The 27850-nt window shown below is 55.2% G+C and overlaps 2 protein-coding genes and 1 long non-coding RNA gene across 3 annotated transcripts in view; 2 read left to right on the top strand and 1 right to left on the bottom strand.

Moving 5' to 3' along the window:
- LOC135306049 (zinc finger protein 420-like) overlaps positions 1-27850 on the top strand; it is a 415160-nt gene that overhangs the window by 383165 nt on the left and 4145 nt on the right. The gene's annotated exons all lie outside the window — the stretch shown is intronic.
- LOC135305934 (serine/threonine-protein kinase pim-1-like) lies at positions 12177-14257 on the bottom strand (the record flags this gene model as incomplete). The annotated part of the gene is made up of 4 exons (XM_064429511.1): positions 14240-14257; positions 13329-13695; positions 12502-12678; positions 12177-12253 (listed from the first exon to the last, which is right to left on the bottom strand). Coding segments are annotated over exons 1-4 (639 nt in total), but the record flags the coding sequence as incomplete, so codon positions are not given.
- LOC135305801 (uncharacterized) lies at positions 23553-26084 on the top strand. Its single transcript, XR_010366785.1, has 2 exons — positions 23553-24730; positions 25497-26084. It is a non-coding gene; the product is annotated as an uncharacterized LOC135305801 (long non-coding RNA).

The following is a 27850-nucleotide window of genomic DNA, read 5'->3' as shown; positions in this document are numbered from 1 at the left end:
GTTTGTAGAGGGCCTGGGGCTGTATGCCTGAGCCTCCACCTGAAAACTCACTTGGGGAATACGAGCTAGAGCTGGAGTGCCTGTCCTGAAAGGACCTGAAGTCATTCAGCCTTGCCAGCTTTTCTTAAGGTGTTCCCCAGGAAAGCTACACATTTGGGGAAATGCCTTTGGAGGAAAGGGGCTTGCTTCTCAAGGAAAGTGCTTCCCAGGGAGCTCCCAGTGAGGTAGGTAAAAGTGTCCCCTTTGGCTCTCTGTGCTCCTTTCAGTCCTTGAGGACTGTTGCACTTGGCAGAGGGGCAGGGCAAGGGAGAAGGCTGTGAATAGCGGGTTTGGCATCTGCCTGGACCTGCGGAGACCAAGCCAAGCACCTGCAGCAGGGTGTCTTCCCCCACTTTGGACAGAGGTGTGAGCAGGAGCATCTCTGTCCAGCCACGAGCCCCAAAGCTCTCTTTGAGAGCTGTGAATTAAAAGTCTTTATGCACACACTTTTCACATCTTCCCTGTCTGCTGTGTTTCAACTCTTGGCAAGATGCATTTGCCTCTAGCTTGGTGGAAGCTGCTGTGGCCCAGGGCCAGCACAGACTGGGTGGGTCAGGCAGCATGGCAAGTCTTAGTGTGTCCCTGGCCTCAGAAAAGGCTTGGAAGGTTTGCCTCCCCAGGTGTCCTGCTCGTCGGCTGTCTCTGTGCATCTTGGAGAGAACAAGGTAGGCATTTCTGGCAGCTGGGCATCAGCAGGCTTTAAACTGGGGGTGTGTTGTGGAGCGAGCCCTGCTGAGATACCCTGAGAGGAGCCCAGGGCTCCTTGCTCCCCTCTGCTGACTCATGAGCGTTTGTCTGGTTTTGGGATGACCCTGGCTGTGTCAGAGGGTGCTACGTGGACACGAGACAGCCGGTCCTGTCCCGCTGGGTCCCAGCAGTGCCTCGCAGCAGTCCTGCATCCACATCAGGATGCTGGCCAAGAGAGGTCTTGGAAGCTGAGGCAGCTAATTTTAAGCTTGTGCAGGTGCCTACACGTCAAGGCCAACGGTGTTCCCTCAGGATACAGCAGTCCTGAGGGGTCTCCCTCATTCAAAGAAATTGGCCCTTTTACTGACCTGGCAGGAGGGCAGGAGTCTGCCCCCCACTAAAATATTTCTCTGCCACGTATAAATTTCAGTGGGTTGATGTAGGAATTGCATCCAACATACCATCCATCTTTATGCTGCTGAGATGATTTGATTGGCAGGGGGTTCAAAATACGCTGTGTCAGATTCCTATACTTGAAGCTGATGTCCAGATACTGGCCAGAAGCAGTCTTGATGCCCTAAAAAGCACAAAGTCTTCCTCATGCCTTCTCTGCACTGGGCTGATTCTGTATTTCCCCTTAGTTCTTCTGGTAGACTATGTCTAAAGCTTTTTCCCAAGTCACTCTCATGTCAAGTTAGGCCAGCCAGGTTTTTCTTATGCTAATTGGTGCTAAGTACTTATGTCTGTCTGTGCTAATTACTTGTTTACTAATGTGAATGCCTTGTGCTTACTTATGTCAAACAAAGGCCTTGTTTCATTGCCAAAGGTGCCTGAGGCTGCCTGCTCCTTGTGGCACCTGTTGCTTTCCTGTGGAATGTTCTACCTGCCCAGAGAGTAAAGAGGGAGCTGGAGAAAGAGCTTGCCAGGCTGCTCTGGATCCTTGACCAGCAGTCCTGGTTAAGTGGAGAAGTCCGAGCTGAGCAAAGGTGCCAATGGAACAGCCGTGCACAGGAAGGCTCGGTGGGAAGGGTGATCCAGGAACCACAGGCCTGGCAGCCTGAGCTGCCACCGGGGAAGGCCTTGGAGCAGATCCTCCTGAGGGCCATCCCACAGCACGTGCAGGGAACCAGGGCGTCTGCTGGAGGGTGGGAAAGCTCTGCGGAGGGACGGGGACAGCTGGGGGTCCTGGCGGGGTGTTAACAGCTTCTGTGGGGGAGTTTGGGGAGTTGGTGTTGGGGGGGTGTTGGAGAAGGCGTTCTCTGGAAGGTGAGAGGTCTTGGCTGGAATTTGAGTCAGTTTGAAGGCAGCATCTGTGGCTTGGCACAGCTTTGGTTACAGAGGGCAGAAAGACTATCTGTGACTTTTCCTCTTCATGGTCCTGATTCTCCTGCAGGGAACAAGAGGGGAGAGCTGTACTTTACTGGCCACTGAGATAACTGTACCAGGGGGAGGATTAGCCCTTTTGCCATCTACTCATTTGTTTGGGCTACTTTTGTAACACTCAGTGCACTTTCATTTATTGAGAGCTTATATTCCTTAAGAGAATTTGGATAATATCATCCTTTCACAGAAAACTGTTTGCAAACCAAAGAATGGCCCTTTTTTTTTTGCCTCTGTGTAGTGTTATGTTCTGTAAAGTGACTCTCAGTGGATGAGGTTAAGGCAAATGAGTTGCTGCTTTGAGATGAGAAGCAAAATTCCAACTCTTCACCTTCCCAGGTCATCCCAATCAATTTGGGAAGTTTGCAACTTTTTGGAACTACTTGAGTTGAGCAACGGGAAGTAAAGCTTTCCTGAAGTGAGGCTTGTTAAATGCCAGATTCTTCTGTGCCTACCCCACTAAGGTGTTTTTGTGCTGAAGGAAATTACTTCAATGAGAAAATAATTTCAGGATGTAGGGCTTCTGATTGAGACGAAGTTGCCAGCAGTTGCTCCAGGTGCTCCTGCCAACAGTCCCTGCAGGAAGGAGCACAGCCCCCAGTGCACATGGGCTTTGGCTGCCCCAGGCACAGAAGCCCCCCGGGGGCACAGGTCTCTGGGGCAGGAGAGGGACAGCAGCACTGCCAGGGCTCAGGGGGTAGCAGGTATGCTTGGGCAGGGACTCTGCCACACCTGCAGATGTCAGTGCTCCCCTGGCTCCAGGGGTCAGAGCAGCATTTGTGCCCTGGCCCACACATTCCTTGTCTGGGTCACACCTGCGGGTTTAGGATGGCCACCAGCCAGGAAGTGTCCCAAGGAGGCCGTGCCAGCTTCTGTGGAAGGCCCCCTTGCCCTTCCCAGCACGGCTGTGTCGGCAGCCCTGGGGGCTCCTTCTGCTGCCCTGAGCCCGCAGAGCAGGGCAGTGTTTGCTGATGGTTTAAGCCCTTCCTAAAGACTCTGTCGAGCTGTCTCAGACACTTGGGACCAGGGATTCCTTCCAACCTGGGCCACTTTGGGTGGGCCGGGGGTGGCCCCAGGGCAGGGGGCGGTGTGCGCAGGGGCCCTTTGTGACACAGTGCAGCATGGTCAGTGGCATGGAACGGGTGTCCAAGAGCTCTTTGTGACACGTGGTGACATAGGAGCTGGAGGTGACAAGACCACGCCGCAGTGCTCGGAGCACACAACGGGACAGGACGGGACAGAGCAGTGCTGGGAGGAGCCCCTGCACAGCACACTCGTTCGTGTCTGACCCAGAGCCTTTCCGAGACGTTATTTCTGCAGCTGACCTCGAGGCCAGACCACAGGACTTGCTGAGCCCTGGCCTTCCCGAGGCTTCTCTTCTGCAGGTGCCCTCGAGGGCAGACCGTGGGACTTGGTGTCCTGGAGGCATCTCCCATCCCTGCCGCCGGTGCCCTCGAGGCCAGACCACAATCCTTGACAGGAGTCTCCTGTCCTTGTGGCAGGAGCCCTAGAGACCAGAGTGCAGGACTTGCTGTCCTGCAGCCTTTCTGAGGCTTCTCTCTTGAAGGTGCTTTCCAGGCACGACTGCAGGACTTGCTGACTCTGAGGTTTTCCGAGGCATCTCTCCTGCAAGCAGCCACAAATCCAGTCACTGACATGGAGCAGAGACCCCCAAAAGTGCCCAAGCTGGCGTGGGTGGAGGAGGAGGAAGAAGGCCCTGGAGCTGCCCCAGCACAGGAGACTGAAGAGGTGGTGCCACTCGAGCTGCCACAGGAGGGTGAGTGGCAGAGCCGGGCCACAGGACTTGTGCCTGCAGCCAGCTTGGCATCATTGCATCCCATGGCATCCCATGGCATCCCGTGGCATCCCGTGGCATCCCATGGGATCCCGTGGCATCCCGTGGCATCCCATCCCATCCCATCCCATCCCATCCCATCCCATCCCATCCCATCCCCTGGGGACATGCTCATGGACAGGATGGAAGAGAGGCTGGGCAGACACCCCACAGCAGCCGTGCTCCATCCCCTGGGGCATCCCGGGGCTGTCCCTGCCTGGGGAGCTCAGGGCTGTGCTGTGTTCTCTGGCCTCTCCCGCAGCCCCTCAGCTCTGGCTGTGCTCGCTCTTTGCCAGATGCAGCCGTGGAGCGCACACAAGAGCAGGACCCTGCCCGTGGCCGCTTCCGCAGAACAGCGCAGGTACCTGCAGCCATCCCCACCTAGGCTGGGCCTGCTGTCACCATGCTTGGAGCATTCTGTGGAACATCCCTGGCTTCTGCCCTTCTCTTACAGCTGGTTTGCAAATTCATCAAGAGAATTCGGCAGGAAGAGACCAGCACCATGGGCACTGGGCTCCGAGCATATTCGCACATCTTCAAAACCAAGACCAGTGCTGCCCTGCTGAGCATGCTCGTACAGGAGGGGTTTTGCAATCCAAAGCAAGTAAGCAGCCTGTGGCCAGGTTTTGATCCTCCCAGGAATTGCTTGGCCTCCCAAGCCACATCCACTGGTCACTGGACGCCTTTGAGACCATGGCAGTGTGGTGGGAAGGGAAGCACTTTCCTGGGGAAGCTGGCAACATTCCTCCCTCTGGCAGCTTTCCAAGTCTCCCTGTGCCTTCTCCAGGTGCCCGCCATGGTGAGGTACATCCACCAGTGGCTCATGGCCAATCAGTTTGTAGAGCACAGGCTGAACAGGACCCTGCTGTATCTCACCAAAGCACAGCCAGCTGATGTAGTCATGACGCTCCTGCGTGTGGCCCCATCCTGTGACAGGTATGGGCCCACCTGCCCAGAGGGCTCAGGGCTCCCCAGCCCATCAGCCTGTACAGCCTCTCCAAGGTGTCTGACCAACAGAGACTTCCAGGGCTCTCTGGCTGCTCCCTTTGCCAGCCCTGGCACGTCAGTCCCCGAGCCTGCTGCCATGCCCCCTCGCTGCCCCTCAGGGGCCTGTCCCCACAGGGCTGGGCTGCCTGGCTGCTGCTGGCGAGGGACAGTGGGCAGAGGCAGAGCTGGCAGCCAGTTCAGGTCCCCACTGCTGCCCAAGCCATGGTGCTGTGTCTGAGACCCCCCTGAGACAGAGCTCTAACCCCACAGAGCTGCTTTGACCATGTGGAACAGCATCATGTGCTCGTCCAGGACTGCGGAGCCTGCGCTGCTGATACTCCTGGATGTGCTGAGGAGATGGCCCGAGCACAGCACGTGCACCTCGGATGGGGACAAAATGGGTGTCTTTGTCCTGGCTGTGAGTTTCTGCAACTGGCCTTTGCTGGCCCCAAAGCCGCCTCTCCAGCAGCTCTCCATCCTCCTTCCCCCACTGTATCTCCCTGCCTCAGGCGCTGGGCTGAAACCTGGCCTTGGGGCAGCTTCAGGGGCACCAGGCCCGGTGCTTCCCCTGCCTCTCTCTGGGCCTCTCCCTCCCCTGCTCAGGCCCTGCCACACAGACACCTCGGCACTGAGCGCTGTCTCGGGGGGGCTTTGCAGGCAACTGTGGTGATGTGGAAGATCCTCCAGGTGCCCTGTATCCCACGTATTGTGATGGTGTATTTCCCCCGCCTCTTTGTGCATCTGCTCTTCCAAGTGCTCTTCAGCACTCTGGATATGCCAGAGAAGGTCGATACCTTCTGGAAGGGATGCCAGCAGCAATACGGCCTTGCCATCAGCCCCAACAGGTTCTCCATCCCACTCCTCCTGTCCCTGCCACATCCCTGGGAAGGAGCCAGTGCTCCAGCGTGACCTGGGCTTTGCTCTGCACGCAGGTTTGCAGTGCGGACCCTGATGTCCCTGCTCTGCCGAATGCAGCACGAGGATGTGGTGGTGGCAATGGAACGCAAGTGTGGCTGGGACACGCTGCTGTGTGCTGACACCCACCACTATGCCGTGGGTCTGCTGGCCAGGTGAGACCCCCTTCTCCCCGCTGCCTCTGACATTTGTGCGCTGTGCCCAGGGAGCCCCACACAGTCCCTGTGGTCATGAACCACAGGGCCTTGTCACTGAGGGACAGCCAAGCAGAGTGGAAAAGGCTGGGAGAGGAGGGTGCCCATAAGGAGCCGCCTCCCAAATAGCCCAGGGCCCCGTGCAGGATGCTGGGGAAAGACCAGACCTCTGTGAGTCAGTCCTGGCAGAGGTCTATCCCCCAGCCCACAGTCTTGGTTACTTTTTCTCCTGCCAGGGAGATGTCCTGTGTCTCCATCCCCTTGCGTTCCCAGATCATTCGCTACCTGCTCCGGCTGCTCAGCACACAGGAGCCACACTGGGAGCTGCCTGCCCTGGCGTTCCTTGCGGAGGTGAGCCTGATGGCCAGTGCTGCCTCGCTGAGCTGCCTCCCAGCTCTCTGCCCTCTCGTAGCCACAGCTGCCCGCGCCCTGTGCTGCTGCCTGGGCCCAGCCCTGTGCGGTTCTGGGCTCCTGCCGGCCGGGTCCCCTGACACTGCCCTGTGCCTTTCAGGTCCTCGAGTTGCTGGACTTGAGTGAACATGGTGCTAACAGACTCCAGCAAATCTTGTCAAGGCAGCTGCGGAGCAAGTGCAGGGAGAGGCGTCGCCTGGCACTCAGGGTCCTTTTTGAGATCATCAACGATCCCTCAATGGTGAGAAAGGGGCAGCGACTGAGGCTGAGCTAGAAAATACAGTCACTTGGGCTTGGCTGGGCTCTGGGAACTGGGGCAGATGCTCCCAGCTCTCTTGCCTCCCGGTTCAGCTGCCCGAGTGCTTCGGGACAGACCTTTAGCCTCTGAGCCCTGTGGCAGCAGGATGGATGGTGTTTCACAAACTTGTCTTCCGCATAGAGCAAAAAAATGTGGAGCCTGACTGAAAGTCTTGTGGAGCTCCTGTGGGATGCAGATGGAGAGATAGTCAGCATGACAGTCATGCTACTCAGCTTTATCATCTTGGACAATGACATGCTGATACCCAGCCCCATGGCACTGCAGCTGGTTGAGGCGCTCCTGCCACTCTTTGACCATGTAAGGCTTGCTGCCCCCAGCCACGGCCACTGGGTGCTGCCCAGACACTGTTTGCCCTGTGGATTTGCAGGCTGCGCCAAGCTGAGCCCTGTGCAGCTGATGCTGAGGTCTTTTTTTCTTCCTTTGATACAGGAGAATAGCCAGGTGCAGCTGCTCTCCATACTGCTCTTCCGAACATTGGTGACTCTTCCACAGGAAAAGGAAAAAAAGGCCCTGAAGACACACCTGCACCAGAGCCTGCTGCCACTCTTCTTCCACTGCCATGATGAGAATCAGCGTGTGGCAGAGGTGAGGACTCGTGGGCTGCTGCTGTCCCCCTGGCAGGGGGCTCGGCTGCCTCCTGCCCTGGAGCCTGCCAGGCTGCAGCCTCCTCCACGCCTTGGCACAGGGACGCGGGTCCTGCACCCTGGGCTGTGGGGCCATCTCCGCGTCTCTGCTGCTCTCCAGGCCTCTCTGGAAACGCTGCTTTGTGTGGTGGAGTTCCTGAAGAGAAGCGATCTTGAAAAACTGGTGAAGGACAAGAAGCTGTGGAAGTTCACTGAGTGCCTGGTAAGGACGGGCTGGAAGCCCCAGCCTCAGCCTGGAGAAGGCCCCTGAGCGCGGTGCTCAGTGTGCGGCGCTGGCAGCTGTGCCCCTGCCCGCTGCTGCACCCAGAGGCCGGGCGGGCTCTTCTCCAGGCTCCTGTGGGCCCGAGCCGGGGGCCGATGGAGCCTCGGCCCGGCGGGGCTGCGGGATGGGATGGCAGTGCGGCTCCCCGGGCAGCAGCCGGCCCTCTGCCCCCTCCAGAGCCTGGCACCAGCGGCTGCTGGCCGCGCCTCAGGGCTGTGTGGGCAGGGGAGGCCGGGGCTGGGCACAGGGAGTGCCTGGCCGAGGGGCTGAGCCCGCGCCAAGCCTTCCCTGCTGCCGCTCTCTGCAGCTGGCAGAGGACACGAGCCAAGCGGCCGAGCACCTGCGCCGGGCCCTGCTGTACCTGCGGAACCCACAGGAGTCCCTGCGAGAGGCGGCCATCAGGTTCATGGGTGAGCCACGAGCCCATGGCCATTTTATCTGCTCCCTCCCCGCCCCGCCACAGCTCGGGCCCAGCCCTGCCCGCTGCCCCGGCAGTGCCGTCCAGGCCCGGCACCGTGGAGCCCCGCCTGGGCTCAGCCCTGCTGCTGCCCTCTGGCAGCCGTGCCCTCGGGCGGCAGCGTGCGGCGTGGCCCGGGCTGAGCCCTGCCGGGCCAGCAGGGCGTGTGGCCGCAGCGCCGGCAGCGCCGCTGGCAGGGAGCTGTGCCGCTGGCGCCGTGACAGGCTCTGTGTTCCCAGGCATGGCCGGGCGGCACCTGAGGGGGAAGAGGGAAGAGCTCCAGCTCATCTGCAGCGGTGAGTGAGGGCAGCGGGCTGGCAGCGGGGGCTGGCGGGGGCAGCTGTGAGCCCTGCCCCGGCTGCCGAGGGCTCTGCTCCTTGTGCGGACGAGGGGCAGCGTGGGCAGAGCACACAGACATTTCAGGGCCATTGGGGCATTCGTGGCCTGCAGTTTCGGTCTGATCCTGTTTCTCCCTGCTCCCTCCCGGCCGTGGCTAGAGTGGGCTGGGATGGCCCTAGCAGGGGGCTCTCCTCAGGTCCCTGCAGATCCAGGATCTGACCATTGCTCTGTTCCTCTCTCTTTCAGCCCTTGAACACCTGACAGAGGACATCAGTAGTGCCGTGTCAGATGCAGCACTTCAAACATTGTATGTCCTCCGGGCACTACAGAGTGGGCAATATTCCATCTTCCAGAGGCTGCAAAATCAATTCCGCAGGGCATGGAGGACACGGCCTCGTCTGTCAGGGCTCGGCTGGCTGTGCTGCTGGAGCTCTGCAGAGAGCTGATCCCAGAGGCTCTGTCTGCTGGGCTCACCTGAGCCAGCAGGAATTTTCCATTTCTTTAAGATTATTCTTTTCTTCTTCTTGTTTTTTCCTTTAGTATATGAATATAGGATGTGTTGTAATAAACAGACTCCCAGGAGCTTTCTTTTGCTGCCCAGGGTCTCCAGGGCATAGGGGAAGAGGGGGAAAAGAGTGTCTGGGCTCAACAAGCTGCCCAGGCGTGCAGTGTTGCAGATAAAATGGCCAGAAGCCCCTTGGCCTTTGGTGGGTCTGCTGAAGCCTTTGTGCTGCCAACAGAGCAGGTGGGCAGAGGCCGGAGCTGCAGGGATCCCTGTGAGACCGGTGCCTGCAGATGGCCACAAGCCCTGTCCCAGGCAGGAACCGCCATCTGTGTCCTCCTGCCTGTGTGCTGCTGGCTGGATTGCTGAGGGCTCCCAGGTGCCTCTTGATGGGGCTCCTCTGGAGCTCCTGGAGGGCTGCGGCGCTGCTGCCGGGCAGCTTGGCCGGGCTGGGGGAGACCCTGAGGGGATGAGGCCATGAAGGGATGAGGGGCAGCAGAAGCTCTGACAGGACAAGGCAGTGGGAAGGCACAAGGCGGGTGGGTGAGGGACTGGGTGGCTCTAACGTTGGCCCGGGGGTGGCAGTGGGTTGGAGACAAAGAGACCACTCACCCTGATTTTCATCTCTGCAAACAGAGAGCGCTTATTCTCAAGCCCTTCATTACAAAGACCCTTTGAAAAACCCTGTCTGGAAAATGTCATGGGTCTGATCTCTACGCCCCGTCAGGTTCTGGGCAGTGAAATGCTGCAGCCTTGGGAGAGATGTGACTGGGCGAGGCCCTGTCAGTCACACCAGGGGCTGGTACCGTCACACAGTACAAGCCAGCCTGTGCTGTGACACACAGCGACAGAGTGCAAGGCACAGCTCTGGGTGCTCCCCATGAACCTCAGCTCTGGGAGCACTGTCTGCCCCAAGCTCCAGGGGCTGCAGTGGGAGCCTGGCTGGGCTCTGCCCTGGGGCCATCCTGCAGGGACAGCTGGAAACAGGGAGCATTCAGCTGCCACAAACAGCCAAGCCAGGGCTGCAGGGCAGCTGCTCCAGCCCGGACTGCACTGCTGTGTGCTGTGCTCTGGGGCTGGGGCTCCCCACACAGGGGACTGGACTGGAGTGCCAGAGGAGACAGAGAAGCTTCAGCTTCAGCCTCACTAAGGTGGCTGCGTGGGCTGGGAAGAGTGGGGAGGCTCAAGGGGATTCACAGAGCTCATCCTGCTGCAAGGACAAGGAAAAGGGAGTGGGAACTCAGCAGTGAGGAGAGCTGAGGGCTGGAGAGTGGCTCTGAATGACACTAAAATCCCACTGGACCTCTGAGACATTGCTGCTCCTCAGCCAGTGACAGCATGAGTCCCTAAACCTGGGGCTCAGCCCTCCTTGTGGTCAGGGGCAACAAGGAAGGCCAGCAAGTGATGGAGACAGCAACGGGCTGGGAATTCACTGGGGGAAAAAAGGGAGCAGTTGAGAAGTAAAAGGCAGGTGGGGGAGAGAACTGTTCAGAGAAGGGCTGAGCTACAGCTTGAGCAAGCTGAAAAATGTCATTTGGAGTCATCCCAGATTGATTTGATTTCAGAAGGTATTGAACAAGTTTAATTTTTGGGAGGTGTCACTCTGCAAACTTGAGCTGTGTTGCCAAAATGCTCAAGCAAGTCTGTGCTGCAGGTGACACCATTTCTTCTTTGGCTGATTCCGGCCCCGTGCTGAGCTCCAGCAGAGCCCTGGCAGAGCCCAGAGCAGCCTCAGCATCCGCAGAGCCCGGCTGCAAGGAGAGAAAGCAGAAACTCCCCGTCAGCTGAAAGCTCCTGTCCCCTTGTCCCAGCTGCCCGTGGTGCCCAGGCCATGCTGGCTGTGCCCAGAGTAGTGCCCAGAGCTGCCCATCAGTGCTGCCTTTGGGAGCAGGGCAGGAGGGCAGGACATGTGCCCAGCCTGCAGCCAGCCATGGCACATCCACCTGCTCAGCAGCTGCCCAGAGCAGGATGCTCCTGTGCTCGCTGCCATCTCCCAAAAGCTCTGAGCCCACCCTGCCAAGCAGACAGGGACCCACCTCATGCCATCCATGGTTGGAAAAAAAGCTGGTCCCAAACGATGTCCTCAGCCTGCTCCAAGGGCACGACCCATCCACGCCGCAGTTGCTCTCAAGAACTTCCCGATCCAGACTGGACCAACCAGAATGCTTCCTCTAGAAAAACAAACAACAAATTGTTGAAAATAGATTACAGACAAAAAGGGAAAAAAAGAACAAAGGTAAAAATCATATCTCTGTGAGGGGATTGAGGAAGGCCCAAGCCCTGCAAGCCAGGGAAAAACCCAGCCATGTGTGAGCAAAGCCCAGGTTTTCTCCCTTCCCCCTGCACTGTCCCTCACAATAACCGTGATCCCAAAGCAAACCAGGGCAGTGGAGCTGCCCAAGCCCTTCCTTGCCTGCACAGCAAAGCACCTGTGCACAGATTTGGGAGTCCCACCTCTGCTCCCACCATGGGGGTTTGTTTGTGTTGGTCTGGCTGCCCCAGCCCCAGCCCCAGCCTGGAGCATGGTGGGTGCTGGGGGCTGTTGGCAGGACCAGGAGCCCACTCCCATTTCGTACCCACCCCAGCCCATGCCCCCAGCCCTGCCAAAAGCAGCTGGGCAGCCGACTGAAGGATCAGCTGCATCTGCCTCAGCAAAAGGGGAACTTTGCTTCACAGCCAGGCTGGGCAATACCCAAATCTGGGAGCATTTCCCCAGGTGTGGACTCATCTGCAAATTCCCTGTGGAGTTTGGCTTTAAAGAAGGTGCCACAATCAAAGTGCATCACCTTCAACTGCTGGTGGCCAGGTTGAGGAAGAGGTTGTCATCCTTCATGTCATCCTTCATATCATCCTCGCTGTCTCCTGCAGCAGCAGCCCCACCCGGTACAGCTTCTCTGGGGGCTCCTTCTCCTTCCCTGGGCTCAGACCAGGCTGTCAGGGCTCTGTCCAGGGCCCCAGCTGTCAGGGAACCAGGACAAGCAAAACCTGCTTGGATGGCAGCCACCAGGGCTGGGCAGAGCAGCTCAGCTCCAGCACAAGGGCTGCATGTTCCCATCCCATGACCCTGGTGCAGTGACACAGGCTGGGTTCCTTTGCTTCTCATTGCCAAGGCATGTGTGCAGCTGTAACTTACCAGGGCCCTGCAGCACAGTGTGCCTGTGGCTCTCTCCCTTCTTCTAGGGCAGGTGAATATCCTGCATCCAAGGATGACAGAACACCTCTTCTAATGAGGGTCTGGCCAAGGGGTGCATGGACAAACACCACCCAATCAGATTTTGGCACTCTGGGGAGAGAAACCAGAAACTGCCCGTCAGCTGGAGAAGGCTCCTGTCTGCTTTGCCCCACTATTCCCATGCCCAGGCCATGCTGGATGCGCTCAGAGCTGGGCCTGAACTTTCCCATCAATTCTTGGTTTTGGGGGAGAGCAGGACATGTGCCACCTCCTCAGCAGCTGCCAGAGCAGGATGCTCCCGAGCCCGCTGCTGTCTCCCAGCACTGGTATTCCCCCTGTGCCCAGAGAAGAGGATTCACCTGGAGAGAGCCGTTGTGGCAGCGAGAGCAGGCCCCAGCTGAAGTTCCAGCCCCTCCTGAAAGGCATCTTCCCACAGACCATCTCGTGCAGCAGGATGCCAAGGGACCAGATGGTAGCTGGCTCGCCATGGTACCAGCCAAAGCGGGTCCATTCCGGGGGGCTGTAGGATGGTGTTCCTGTGGAATACAGATGGAGTTCATCAGGGGGATGCTGCTGCTCCCAGAGCCTGGCCCCAGCATCCCTGGGCGGGCGGGGGCTGCATCAGTGGCACACAGGGTGACCACTGTCCTCTCACCAGCATCTGGGACTGGTGTACAAACTTGGGATTGCAAAAGAAGCCACTGGTGTGGGAAGGGAACAGTGGAAGCCCTGGCTAGGCCTGACCATGACATGCAAAGGAAATACCCACTGCATGCCGGGGAAAAACCATGCCCTCATTCTCCCTGCCTGCATTGCCCCAAACATATTATAAAGGCAAGACAAACAGGGCAAGTGGAGCAGTCCAAGCCCTTCTTCCTCTTGCCTGCACACAAACCGGCTGGGGCACAGGTTCCGACCTCCCTCTCTGCTACCCCCATCCACGGCTGTTTTTGTCAAGCTGGCTGCCCTAGCCCAGCCCCAGTCCTGATCACAGTGGTGGGCAAAGGCTGCCAGCAGGGCTGGAAGATGGCTCCCCACCCAGCCCTGCTCTAAAGCAACTCAGCTGCAGATTCAGTCCCCTGAGTGGCAGCAAAAGGGAGAATCCCCGCTGCCACACCCAGCTTGGGCTGTGAGATCTTGGGCCGTGAGATGCCAGGAGCAGGAGCACAGCCCTGTGTAGGCTCACCTGCAAAGTGAGTGTAGGCTGTGTCTTGCAGGTAGGTGCCACAGCCAAAGTCAATCAATTTGGCCTGCCCGGTGGCCAGGTCAACCAGGATGTTCTCTGGTTTGATGTCTCTGTGCAGGACCCCGCAGCTGGTGCAGTGCCGCACGGCCTCCAGCACCTGGCAGAACAGCTGCCGCGCCACCCCCTCGGACAGGAACCCCCGTGCTTGAATGAAATGCAGGAGGTCCTGAGACTGCTCTGGCCGCTCCAGCACCATCACAATGTCGCTGGGGAGCTCAAGCCATTCCAGCAGTTGGACCACACCAGAGAAGCCACTGGACACCTTGTCCAGCAGCACAACCTCCAGGGGAGCACTGGTGCCGTCGGGCTGCGGGAGGAGCACGATGCCGTCAGTGGGGCCGATGCCGTGCCGGGGCTGGGCAACCCCTCAGCCAGCCCGGGATGCTCTGCGCCCTGCGCTGGCCCCACGCCCGCTCTCCCTCGGGATGTCCTGGCGGCTCCCACCCTGCCGGGGCTCGGCTCATCCCCGCCCGGCACAGCCCGGCTTCTCCCACTGTCCCGGCTCACTCACCAGCTCGCTCCAGTGTCAGATGTGGTTCCATGGCACCTTTTTGATGGCCACCTGCAAGCCAAGGGGAGCAGCTGGCTGAGCTCAACGCCCGCCCTGCCCAGCCCCATCCTCCTCCTCCTCCTCCTGCGCCCCCTCCTCCTCCGCCCACCGCCGGCCCCGCCGCTCACCGGGGCACCGTCCGAGAGCTGCGTTGCTGCAAAGACGCTGCCGAATCCTCCACGCCCCAGCAGCGAGCCCAGCCGGTACCGCTCCTGCAGGGACTCCTGCGCCTTCCCTGCGGGCGGGACGCGGCTGTCAGCGCTCGGCCCGGGGCCAGCAACGGCCCCCGAGCGCCCCTCACCCGCCCCGGCCCGGCCATCCCCCGGCGTTCGCTCTTTGGAACGCGACCCGGGAGCCGCGGGGCCGGGGGCCGCGCTGCCGAGCGGCGGAGCTCGGGCCGGGCAAGCCGCAGCGGAGGCGGCGGGAGCGGCGGGGTCGCGTGTGTCCTCCGCGGGCCCCGGGAGGAGCCGGGGCCGGGGCCGGGGCCGGGGCCGGGGCTGGGGTCGGGGTCGGGGTCGGGGTCGGGGTCGGGGTCGGGGTCGGGGTCGGGCCAGGCGGAGCCAAAAGCCGGCGATGCCGCCCCAGCCCGAGGCACTGAACCCCGCCCAGCAGCGCCAGCGCCAGCACGGCCAGAGCCGGGCTGGGACCAGACCTCGGTGGGACGGCCGGGGGCGGGCACGGGGCAGCCCCGCCCGGGGCCGGGGGCGGGCCGGGGGCATGGCCCGGCCGGGCACGGGGAGAGGGAGGCGGGGAGAGGAGGGGAGACCGGGAAAGGGAGAGCGGGAGAGGTACGGGGCCACGGGAGAGGGAGAGGAGAAAGAGAATCTAAAGTTTCTTCTCTCGCTGTCGCTGCTGCTGCTGCCGCTGCTGCTGCTGCTGCTGCCGCTGCTGCTGCCGCTGCTGCAACTGAAGCTCCGGCGCCGTTTGTCCCCGTGTCCGTTTGTCTGTTGCCCACTCCCCCCGCCTCGAGCCCCACGTTCCCCGAGGGCAGCCCCTGAGCCTCTGCAAACACGGGAACTTTGCCGAGTTCAGCCAAGAGCCAGAGTCTGGACTCCTGCACAGTGGCTCAGGAATCCCCTCGGTCCCTGCTGTGCATTGTCCCTGCTGAGGGTCAAACACTCTCAGAGCGTGTTCCCTGAATGCAGAATTTGTACCTGACACAAACACTGCACTTACCTCTCCAACATTGCTTTCTAAGAAAAACAGGGGAAGCCAAACTGTGTGTAGGTCATGGTATCTTAAAATGTCTAAAACTTGCCAACTCATGGATCTTAGAGGTGAGATCTGTTTGGAATTAATGGGATGGACAACTAGTGCAAGATGGAAAACGGGAGCATAAAAATAAATCGAGAAAAACGTCTTGAATTGTTTCAATTTTCATTTAATTTCTTAAAAGCTCTTTCAGTTTTTCCAGAAACTTCTCCTCAGTCCTGTATGCTTTTTCCAAGAACCTTTCCTGAAGAATGAGGTGCAGCTTCTATCACAAGGTGTGCCACCAACTGCAGCTTCTCATGGTTTTCCACACTGTGTGTGCAGCACAACTCTTGCAGCAAAGCAGGACAAATATTTGAAGAATTTTGCAGCTTGTTCTTTTCTTTTCCTTGGGGGCTGGGCAGTTGTGCCATTGGTAAGGTTTTCATTGTTACTGTTCTACCCTAAGAAAACACGACAGGCTACCAAGAACTCCTGGGGAATGCAAGCCTGACTGAATGCAGAGAAAGAATCTCCAGAGCCTGCAGCCAGAAGTGGAGAGCTGTGTGATCATCGTTCCAACACCCCCAAGGACATCTGGAAAGTGATCTAGAAGATGAAAATGGGCTGACAGAGGGAGTTTGTTTCTGTGCTCTCTTCAGATTCTTCTACATCTGAAATCAATTCTAAAATCTCCATCTAAATCAAGAGTACAATCAGTTCATGAAAAGCCCCAGAACAATCTGCACCTCTCAGGAGATGACTGAAAGAATCTGAAAAGGAAAAATGCAGGAGAAATGCATTTCTCAGCACTGCAGTATTTGCCTGCCTGAAACCCTCCTCCATTTCCGCCCCATCCCTGGATCTGTTGGTGTCAGTTCTGTATTTGCTGGTGCCTCCAGCCCTGAATCCCCTCGTCTGCAGCCTGAGGAACCAGGAGCTCAAGGCTGCAGTGTGGAGACTGATGACTGGACATCTTCGGACGCATTAAACTGATTGCCAATTTCTGCAAATCACTTGTAACAAAATTAATTTTTGATAGTTCTGTTGGTTTGGTTCTTTGATTTCCCTGTCTTTTCTTTTTTTTTAATATTCTTCCTAAATCTAGATCATTGTTTCTGCTATTTCTGACTTTGTTTCTCTCCACATTCACCGTGGCCGCAGACTGTGACAATGAGGAGCTCTGCACTCAGTGGCTTTAGACGAATTAAGAATTTCCCAGCAGAGTTTTCTTCAGGGATGCCCTTTTGTTGCCTTCTCTGGAGCTGCAGCAGCAATGTCTGTGTGCAGAGCTGGGGCAGAGCAGTGTTGGCACAGCAGCTGTGCCCAGCAGCAGCAGCAGCACTTGGTGTTGCCAGTGCTGCTGCCGTGGCCCTGCCCCGCTGCCCTGGTGGCCCTGGTGTTGCTGCAGGGCCTGAGTGCTCTCGGGGCCGGGCACAGTCCTGGGGGTGGCAGTGCCGGGGCTGCAGCAGGGACAGGCCATGGGCACTGCTGGGGCAGCGCTGACGCTTCAGGCCAGGCCCTGGGGGCTCCAGGCTCCTTGCCCAGGCTCTCCCAAGAACATGGCCAGGCCAATGCTCAGCACAGAAAAGCCCCAGGGTGAGCAGCCCCAGGCTGGCCGTGGGCAGGCTGGGGGCAAACAGCATGGCTGGGGCTCTGCAAGGGCCCTGGGGGAGACGGGAAGGAGCAGCAGAGCAGGGGCTGATCCATCCCCAGTGCGCTGCACAGCCCAGGGCAGCGTCCCAGAGCATCCTCATGGAGCTGCCAACAACATCCCCCCTCTGCAGCCCTGGCCTCTCCCCCAGCTCACACAGGTGCTGCATCCTTGCAGGCACAGCCACGGCAGCACTGGCTCAGGAGCCCCTGTTTGCATTGCACAGAGCAGGCAGGAGCACCCCCATGCTGTTGCTTGTGGGGACATGAACCTGAGGGAGCACAAATGCCATCAGCCCCTGGGGCCAGCAAGGACTGGGGGACACCAGGGAAACCACTCCGGTTTATTGTGACAAACATTTGAGGTCACCAAGTCCAACCTGCACCCTAACACTACCTTGTCTACCCAGAGCATCGTCCAGTTAACTTAACCACCGCTCCCTCATGTGCTTTCAACCAAACTTCTCTTCCAGACCCCTCACCAGCCTTGTTGCCCTTCTCTGGACACGCTCCAGCCCCTCCATGTCCTTCCTGAATTGGAGGACCCAGAACTGGACACAGCACTCGAGGTGTGGCCTCACCAGTGCCCAGCACAGGAGAAGAATCACTGCCCTGCTCCCACTGGCCACACCATTCCTGATCCAGGCCAAGAGTCATTGGCCTTCTTGGCCACCTGGGCACACTGCTGCCTCATGTCCAGCCTGCTGTCCATCAGTCCCTGCAGGTCCCTTTCTGCCTGGCTGCTGTCCAGCCACTCTGTCCCCAGCCTGTAGTGCTGTAGGGGTTGTTGTAGCCAAAGTGCAGGACCCGGCACTGGGACTTGTTCAACCTCACCTTGCTGGATTTGGCCCCTGGATCCAGCCTGTCCAGGTCCCTCTGCAGAGCCCTCCTGCCCTCCAGCCCATCCACACTCACACCCAGCTTGATGTCATCTGCAAATTTGCTGATGCTGGACTCAGTCCCCTCATGCAGATCATCAGTGCAGATATTGAAATCCACACTGGCTGGCTCTGATGCCTCGGCCATCCTGTGGGTGCCCTGTGATGGCACTCAAGGTGATCTGTTCCATAACCTTGCCAGGCACGCAGGTCAGGCTGACAGGCCTGGAGCTCCCCAGACCCTCCTTCCAGCCCTTCTTGGGGATGGGCTCACACTGGCACCTCCACTCCTCTGGGACCTCCCTGCTGATCCAGGACTGATGGTAAACGATGGAGAGCAGTTTGGGGAGATCATCCACCAGCTCCATCATCCCTCTAGGATGGATGCCCTCTGATCCCAGAGACACCTGTGAGCACCTGCGTGGCTCAGCAGGTCCCCAGCTGCTTCCTCCTGGATTCCAGGGGGCTGTTCTGCTCCCTGTGCCCATCTACCAGCTCAGGAGAGCACTTGTCCTGAGGATGGCCTGTCTTATTGTTGAAAACTGAGGCAAAGAAGGGGTGAAGTACCTCAGCCCATTCTTCATCTTTGGTCCTATCTATCCCTCACAGTAAGAAATGCAGGTTGTCCTTACCCCTCCTTTTGACATTAATGTACCTATAAAAACATTTTTAATTATCCTTCACAGAAGTATCCAAGTTAAGTCCTAACTGAGCTTTTACCTCTCTAATTTTCTTTCTGCATGACCTAACCACATCCTTAAACATTTCTTGATTTACTTGCCTCTATGTCCAAAGGTGATACACCCTTTTTTTAACCCCTAAATTCCTGCAAAAGCTCCATGCCCAGCAAGCCAGTCATTTCCCCTCTGGGTCATCTTTCTGCACAAAGGGACAGCCTACTCTTGCTCCATCGAGGTTTCTTTACTGAAGTGTGTCCATCCTTCCTGGAACCCTTTGTTTTTAAGGGCTGTTTCCCTTAAAAGAATCAGTACACGTTTTGGTACTCCCCAAATCTGCATCCTCAATAGGCTAAAGTCTGCCCTCAAAAATCCAGTGTAGAAGATTTATTGATGCCCCTCCTTCTTTCATGGAATATTTTAAAACTCAATATTTTCACAGTCACTTTGCCCTAAACAGCCTCTGACCAGCACTTCTCCCACCAGCCCTTCTCTGTTCATGAACAGCAGCAGACAGAGCTTTCCTTGGGAGTGGGAATTGCAGGAAACCTCCCCAAAGCGCAGCTTGGAAGGTTCAGCCTGGAGCTGAGGAGAAAGCAAAGTCCCTGCCAGCGTGGAATTGTGGTGCTCGAGGTGTGGCAGCGTGAGGCTGGGCCATGGCCGGCTCTGTGTGCCAGGAGCCGGCAGCGCTGGGTGCAGGGAGCCCAGGGAGGGCACAGAAACGCTGGCTGAGAAATGCTGGGGCACAGCGAGAGGGGCGAGTGCAGCCGGCCAGGGCACAGGAGCAGCACGCACAGGGGGCACAGCCTGCAGGACAGATGGCCGAGGGCTGGGCAGGGCTGGCAGGGCCACAGGCACCCAGGCCTTTGTGCCCTGGGCTCGGGCAGCGCCTCTGGAGGCCCCACAGCAGGAACTTTCCTGGCAGGGGCTGCACTTTGGCTCTCCCTCGGCCTCCCTGGCCAGGCTGGCAGGGGCTGCAGGTTGATGGCATTTGTCCTTGCTGCCCCTCACATCCCCCTGCCCCACAGAAAGCCCCGAGCCACTCGTGAGGGACAGGCCCTGCTGGCCCAGGCTGGGCTCAGGGCTTGGCCTTTCTGCTTCCCCCAGCCAGCCCAGGCCTTGCTCAGCATTGCAGTTCCCTGCCCAGAGCCTTGGGCTCCCTGCACTCCTGGCCTCAAGGATCTGCTCTCACCAGTCCCTGGGGAGCCTTTGGCACTCCCTGCCCTCACTGGGGCCCAGCCATGCTCCAAGGCACTTGGAGTTTTGCTGCTGACTCCTTGAGCAGCTTCTTCATCCTTCTCTCAGTGCCTGAGGCTCCTGGACCCAGCCCCAAATCTACCGTGGGGCTGATTAAAATACAGAAAGCCCTCAGGAGCTCTTTCTCTTCCTTCAATTTTCCTCCAAGCCTCCAGGGCTTGTGAAGCTGCTTGGAGTCAGTCTGGAGTTCTGTTAAGGAGGGGGATTTCAAAGTGCACCGACAGCATGATGTTTGGTTTTAATAACGTGTGTGGGTTTTTATTTTTCAGTTCAGAAAAGAGGTGAAAGAACGATTCCCCAGGTGATCTTGATGCTGAATGTCTCCCTAGGAGATCTGGGCATGGAGAGGAACAAGCCCCTTGCACGCTGACCCATTTTGGACAACCTGCTCCTCACCCCAGCCTCACCATGTCTGACATGGCCCACCTGGGACTGACATCCCAAAACATAAAAAAGTATGCATTTTTAAAATAAATAAAATTGATTAATTTATAAAATTATAATTATATTTTTTAATTTATATTAGTATTACTGTATATTTCTATTACCTTTGATATTTATGTGAAAAATTGAATACATTTTTAGCAATCAAAAAATTATTTGCCATTGGCTTTAAATAAAACAATTCCTTTCATTAAATCATTGACCACTACTGGCCATTTATTTCTCCTTCTTAATGCTAATTAGTGCTATTTTTAGATCTTTTGACATATTTTTTTATTATTTTCACGGACAGGGTAAAAGGGGCCACTTTGGGGTCCCTGGAGACATTTCTGGGGCACATTTGGGGCAGTTTAGGGTCTGGGCAGTGTGATAAACAAGTCCACTGAATTTAAGGATCAAATAATTATCTTTATTATTTTTGCAAGCAAGAATAAGCAAGGACAGCGCTGGGCGGCCCGGAGTCTCCACTCCACTTTGGCTCACAAAATTCCTATCCCCTGAGTCCACCTTTTATTGCCTTCTTCTCCGGGTTTAGGGATGACGTGATCTGTCTTCTGCGCTTGCTCATTCAGTTGCTAGGGGGTCTTTTTCTGCCTTCTGGTGGTCGTGGGATGAAGGCTTAGTCCCCCTTAGTCTTCCTCTTTGTGAACACTGAGTGAACTTAAGCCTTATAAGGCATATCTATACAGAACACTATACACTTTTCTGCAAGCTAAGCAATTCTTACTAGTACTATACACTTTCTGCAAGCTAAGCAATTCTAGCGAGTTTAAGGATTGTTGTTACAGCTGCTTCTCATTACTTTCCTTTCACAGGGCATACCTTTACAATGGAATTCCCAAGGCACTATAGTAAACCAGCAACCATATGTATCTGCACAAGAAGTTTTCTTAGCTATTTAACTATTGTTTTATATTGTATAGTTATTTAGCTATTGATTTAATTAATGAACAAATGTATTACTACTTATTACACATGCCACCAAACTGAAGACTGGCATTATCCCATCCTCTATTTCCCTCTGGCATTCTCTTTCAGAGCACAGATGGGACAAAAACAGACAGTAGAACTTGAGGCAATCTTTACCTTCAAAAGAAATTCAAGAGTCCCTCGCAAAGACCAATGCTTTGTCAGTTCAGGAGTCCCTGGCAGAAACCAATGTTCTGCGACTTCAGGAGTCCCTCGCAAAGACCAATGCTTTGCGAGTTCTGGAGTCGCTCACAGAGACCAATTCTCCGCCAATTGACATCACTGGCTGACAGAAACCAATGCTGTGCCAACCACTGCCGTGGCAATGGCCGAGTGCAGCCGCCTGAAGGCGCCGAGGCTGTGAACGAGCAGCCAGGGCCGAGCTCTGGCGCTGAGGCCGCGGCGCCGGCACAGACGCTGAGGGCCCGGGTGCGGTTACCAGGCAACCGCGGCACCGAGCGCGGGCCGGGCTGGGCCGCATGCATTGCCAAAGGACATTGGCACTGTCCCTACTGACTGGACTCGTGTGCTTGCTGCAGAGCCTTTCTGTAGCCAGGAAAGTTTAAAATGTGCTGGGAAAGGCACCTGTGGCAGGTCTGTACATTGCTCTTTGGACAGCACCAGGATTCCATCCTGGCTGCAGCCCCAGGAGGGGCTGAGGCAGCTGGAAAGGGGCTCAGCCTGGAGAAAAGGAGGCTCAGGGGGCCCTTCTGCCTCTGCACAACTCCCTGACAGGAGGGACAGCCGGGGGGTTGGGCTGTGCTCCCAGGAACAGGCACAGCAGCAGAGGGAACGGCCTCAGGCTGGGCCAGGGCAGGCTCAGCATGGACACCAGGAGGAATTTCCCCAGGGAAAGGCTGCTCAGGCCTTGGCAGGGGCTGCCCAGGGAGCTTTGCAGTGCCCATCCCTGCAGCTGTCCCAGGAAGGCCTGCAGGTGGCACTCAGGGCTCTGGGCTGGGGACAAGGTGGGCATCGAGCACTGCTGGGACTCCATGGTCTCACAGAGCTTTCCCAGCCTTCATGATTCCATGAGTCTATGATTCCATGAAGGCATGATTCAAAACAGAGTTGAACTCAAATCTATCATACACAAATATTACAAAGGTCAAAGTTCACATGACAGAAATTTAAGATGATTCTTTAAGATTGAAAGAATCATATGTCAATGTTGCATACAGGTAAAGCCATATAAAAGAAGAGCCTTGTTATCCTTGTAAAATGATGGCTCAGGCCTGCTACTTTGGCTAAGTACAGCTAACAGCTAGCCTGACAAGTTCCTGTGAGCAAGGAATTTGCACCTGGGAGAAGAAAGACTTCTACCCATATCTTCTATGCAGGAGACAAGAATGGAAACATCGTTAGAGAGGAAAGGTTTTGACTGACACCTGCATGAGCAACTACTAACCAATGAACTGAGTGGCAGTAAGCTACTAAGCAATTAAAATTAAACAGAAAGCCTTTAGAAAACCATAGAAATATGAGCTGTGAAGAATAAAGATGGGCTGTTGTGCATGAACAAATAGATGTCTTGCCTGATGCCAATGGAAAAACTTCCAGAGCAGGCCTCACTTGGCAGAACAAAGGCAAATGACTCAGTGAAATCCTGGAGGCACCAGGAGATTCCTTACAGATTCTTGAGCTACGTGCTCTCATCAGAGTGTTTGAAAAGTGGCCAAATGATCCCCTTAACATTGTTTCTGATTCTCTTTATGTAGTGGTGTTGTCCAGCGCATGAAGCGAGCACTGCTGGAAGAATTCCAGAGAAATCCAGGACCAGGGGTTGTGGCAACTCTTTTTGCAACTGTGCCAGTGTCTCAATTCTCACAAACAGGATTATTTCATTACCCATATTTGGAATTACTCTGGATTGGAGGGAGGCCTGGCCTTAGGTAAGGAGAAGGCTGGCCAATTGGTGGCAACACTCTGGGCCTCTGCTTCTCACAGCATCAATAAATTTGGCCAAGCCAGAAGGGCTGACGAGTTTTTCATCAAAGTGTGAAAGTTTTACCCAAACAATTTGGAATATGGCTGCAGGATGCTGAGGAAATTGTCACAAGCTGTCCACAGGGCCAGGCTATGATTGCTGGATTGGGTCCTGGAGCCAACCCCAGTGGTTCAGGGCCCCTGCAGCTGTGGTAAACTGATGTGACCATCTGCGCCTCTTTGGGTTGCTTTAAACGCATTCATGTGACCACAGACACCTTTTCTGCCATGGCTTGGGCCACTCCTGTGACAAGTGAAGGCTCTGGCTTTGGCATTCCACACTGGCCAGGCTGCTTTGCTGTTATGGGCTTGCCTCAGGAAATCAGAACACACAACGGGGCAGGATACACAGCCTGGCAAACCCAGAATTTCTCAGCTCCTTGGGGAGTGAAGCATAGCACAGGCATTCCAGGGAACTCCACACGTCAGCTGTCATCAAAAGGACACATCAGGTCCTGAAAGGACTGCTTGATAAACAAAAAATGGGGCAGGATGGGCTGAGCCCACAGGACAGAGTGCTGAAAGCCGTCCACACTATGAATCCTCTGTGGTTAGTAGGCAATCACAGTGAACCACCAGCATTAACACATTACTCAGGTTTGCAGCAAGATTCTGAATTGGTACAGCATCGGCCAGAAGTTTATTTTAAAAATCCTAGGACAGGGTTATGGGAAGGACCTGCAGATTTACTGATGTGAGGAAGGGGTTATGTTTGTGGCATTACAGACAAAGAACCCTGATGGATACCAGCAAAGTGGGTTCATCTCTGGCTAGAAAAGGACACTCTGATCCCTAATACCACTAATGAACCTACAACCAGCAACACCTGAAAACATCCATTGCCCTCAGAGCTGGAAATGCTTTTGTTATCCTTGGGTGAGATTAGAATGAGTGGGTGTGGAGCACACAGGTGGTGTGAGTTTGAGGGAGGAAGCTTTGCAAGGTGTGGGGTGTGCAGCTGTTGGCACAGCCAAGAATTCAATACCTGGGTGGTGTTATCCCAAGTGACAGGAAGAACAGGAAATTCCCCTGAAGCTGCTCAAGAAGCACTGAGCTTCTTTGAAAATCAAGAGCAATTGGGGCAGGCTATTCAGTGGTATCGTAGTGAACTCCAGAAGCTTGAGCAGAAAGAGAGAGAATAAAATCAAGGATATTGAGTGTGGTAAGGAAATATTTATCCCTAGGACCTGGGGAGTTAGACCTGATCAGAGGGAACAAACAAAGAGAAGCTGGAAAGAAAGGAACCAGGAAAGAAGAAACAGAGGAAGGGCTCAAAGAGCAAGAGGCACAGTTAGTTCAGATTTTGTCCCTGATCTCAGAGGGGAAGGGTTCTTTACCAATGAGCAAGATGAAGAACAGCTTTAAATTAGAGAGGTGGGGTTTTGGGAGATTTTTTTCTATTGGCTGTAGTATGTGGTAACATCTGTAGTGCAGAGGAAATTAACCCACCAGGATGGCACTGACAGAATATGTGGCTTACTTGGGCCAAGGCTGCTGGGGTGGATTCCTCTCGTTTATCCTTGGCCATGCCTGGAGATCCCTTCCGCACAGGTCTAATTGGTATCCCAGTGAGTGATTTTACTGGTTTTGCAAGGTGGGTAGGAGCTAGAGGAAAGCCATACGTGGAAGCAAATAGATCAAGCATGGAGAATCATTGGTGTAACATCAGCAGAGGTGGTACAAAATTGGACAGATGCAAAAGGCTGGGAATTAAGCCAAAGGGCGAAGGCTTCCAAGCAGGTATGATAACACACACAATCCCTGAATGAAACCGGACTAGAACCCCAAGAACCAGACCTGTTAGGATCAGCTCCTGGAAATTACTGCTTGTTTTTTAACTACTTTCTGGAAGCAAAAATAACCAATTTGAGCAATGTTCTAGTCCCACATTCCAAGAATAATAGTGTCATCCTTAATCCCAATTCTCCATTATATCAGAACAAGGCCAAATATTGCCACATTGGACTTATCCTGGCAGTGCTGGTGCAAATGAGACTGTAAGAAAGCTTCCACTTGGTGTCTTTTTAATCTGTGGGGACAGAGCCTGGCCTGCAATTCCAAGTAATCCCTTTGGTGGAACTTGTTACCTAGGAAAACTAAGCATGTTTGCCCCTAGCATGTGACAAATGCTAAATCAGACTATCTGGAGAGCAGAACACAGCAGAAGAACTAAAAGAGCAATCACAGGCTTAGGATCTAATTGTCATGATCATGTAGAGCTTTGGGGTGCTCCAGCACGAATCTCAGCATCATTCCTTGCTCCAGGTGTTGTGGCTGCTCAGGCTTTGACTACACTGAATAAGTTGGGATGCTGGGCAGCTAAACAACTGAACACAGCTTCAGCTGTTCTAAATCAAATGCTCACTGGTGGAGATAGTATTAGCCATGGCACACTGCAAAATAGAGCTGCTGTAGATTTGTTGTTGTTAGCACATGGGCACGGGTATGAGGACTTGGAAGGAATGTGTTGTATGAACCTCTCTGAGCATTCTGCATCCATTCACAGGAAACTCAACTACAGGACAACATGAAGAGATTGACTGTGAATGACTGAGGGTTGGATGAATGTTTTAAGGGGTGGGCAATAACTGGATGGTTGAAAGATATTGTAAAGGGAATTATGTTAGTATTAGTAGTCATTACTTTATTGCTTTGTGTTATTCCATGCATAATTAAGTTGGTGACCCCCTTAGTAGGGAACACAGTAAAGAGGGTCTGGCTGGTGCAAGAAGGGGGAATTGTAGCAATGTATTTGAACAACTCAGGCCTCAGTGTGCACCAGCCATACCCTCTGCAACTGTTCTTATCAGAATTGTCTCAGGGCTCTGTGGAATTCATCAAGGTGACTGAGATATAAACTGTGCTAAAATAAGCACAAAGAAGCTGAGAAACGGCACACCAGGATGGCAGGAACTGGATAACAGGGGACTGTGAAACACCTGCACGGTGACCAATCACAGAGACTGAGAAATGGAGGCAGAGAACGAGGGAACGAGACAAAGGCAGGAAGCAAGAAGTGTGATCTTAGCAGTTTGTAGAATCCAGAAAAGTGTGTGTAATGTAAACAATAAACAGCTTCTGCTTGGTCACACCGGTCAGTTGTTCAGGAGTCCTGGTTTACCTGCAAGAGGGGGTGACTGGAAACATACTGGGAGAGGCTGGAACCATCCTAGGGGTGAATGGTAACACCTGGGACCATGCTGGGATCATAGTGGGATCATACTGGGAGTAACTGGGAGCCACAGGGCCCATGCTGGGAGTGACCTGGGCACCCCTGGGGGAACTGGGGCAACTGGCCCAGCTAGGGCTCAGGGTTGTTCTCCCCCAGGGCTGCCCCAGGTCCTGCTGCCACTTCGGACCTCACAGAGCCAGGGGAGAGGGGACAGGGACAGAGGAGAGCTGAGGGGCAAGGACAGGAGGCAGGGACAGGGGACAGGTGAGGGACAGGGGACAGGGAGAGGGGACAGGGCAGAGCCAGGGAACACGGCCTGGCTGAGGGACACTGAGCTCCAGCACTTGGGGCTGTTGGCCTTGGGCTCCCAGCACAGGCCCAGGGGCAGAATCCCCTCCAGAAACTGTTGTTTGCTTTCAGCTTTGCTCTGCAACATTCCCCAGGAGCCCCTGCAGCGGCTGCAGCCTGGCCAGGTGCCCGGGGCCACCAAAGCCGCTCCGGCAGTGCTCTCCTGCCCCGGGCAAGGCACACAACAGCCAAGGAAAGGCTCCTGCTGGGCTCAGGGCAGGCACAGGGCACTCCCCTGGCGCTGCCACGGGCACAGCAGAGCCGGCCTGGGCACAGCATTGGCATCCATGTCCCATGCAATCCCAGCAGGGATTAGGGCTCATTGTGTTACAAATGAGAAGCTTGACTAGGCCAATATTCAAGCAGCAATCAATTTATTAATTCATATGGTAAAGTATGAGCAATACAGGCTGGGTACAGGGGGGGAAGTTTTCCCTCCAGCTGCACACTGATAGTTGAGGCTTACAGGCATTGATAGGGGTACTCATAAACTTTCTCAGCAGTTTCCATTCCCAATTTTTACGTCACAATTCTATACACTATTATGATTTAGTTTTTCTCAGGATGTATCCCAGAAAGGAGTATCCCCAGATGGTGGGGTCCGGCTTCCGAAAGAAGAAAGAAGTCTCCCAGCTGGTGAGGTCCAGATTCCAGATGGGTCCACCTTTTAATTCCAAATCTCATTACAGTGATGTCCAGCTTCTCTTGGTCGAAACCATCAATCCTTGAGTAGATGTTCATCTTCCTTTCTTAAGCTGCTTTTCACTGTTTTTTTTTAATGTATCGAGATAAGCACCTTTCCTTTTTATATATTCTAAAGCTATGGTTTCAAAGATCCTTACTACGAGCAATATTCTAAAATTATACTTCAAAAGGTTATTATTGCAAAACTCTTTAAGGCTTAGCTACAAGCAGAAAGTTCCTGTCAAAGAGAAACATCCTTAAAGCTTTAATTCAAATGATCCTAAATCAACTGAAGACTTACAAAGGGTAATTGCGAACAAAGGATAGGTTCAAAGGCCTTCTTCCATGCTTTACCTCCTCAGTTATTTATTAGAATTTGTCTTCATAACTGTCCCATGGTCAGTTTCCACACATATCACAATCACAAATACACACGTTGCCTCTAGGAACCTGACACGAAACACAGCTTTGTATTTCCCAATTGCACTGCTGGCATTGCATTGGTCATCCATTCAAATCATTTCCCCATGGAATTCCCAGGGCAATGGGTTAGGGGGAGATCCATCCATGGAATTCTCACCTGGCTGGGATGAGAGAGATCCGGCCATGGAAATTCCATGGCAATTTCTGCATTCCCAAGGCCCTCATTCCTGAAT

The sequence above is a fragment of the Passer domesticus genome, chromosome 8 (genome assembly GCF_036417665.1).
Source record: "Passer domesticus isolate bPasDom1 chromosome 8, bPasDom1.hap1, whole genome shotgun sequence".
Classification (NCBI taxonomy): Eukaryota; Metazoa; Chordata; class Aves; order Passeriformes; family Passeridae; genus Passer; species Passer domesticus.
Note: the sequence above shows the minus strand (reverse complement) of the source record. Positions and strands in the feature narration are given on the sequence as shown.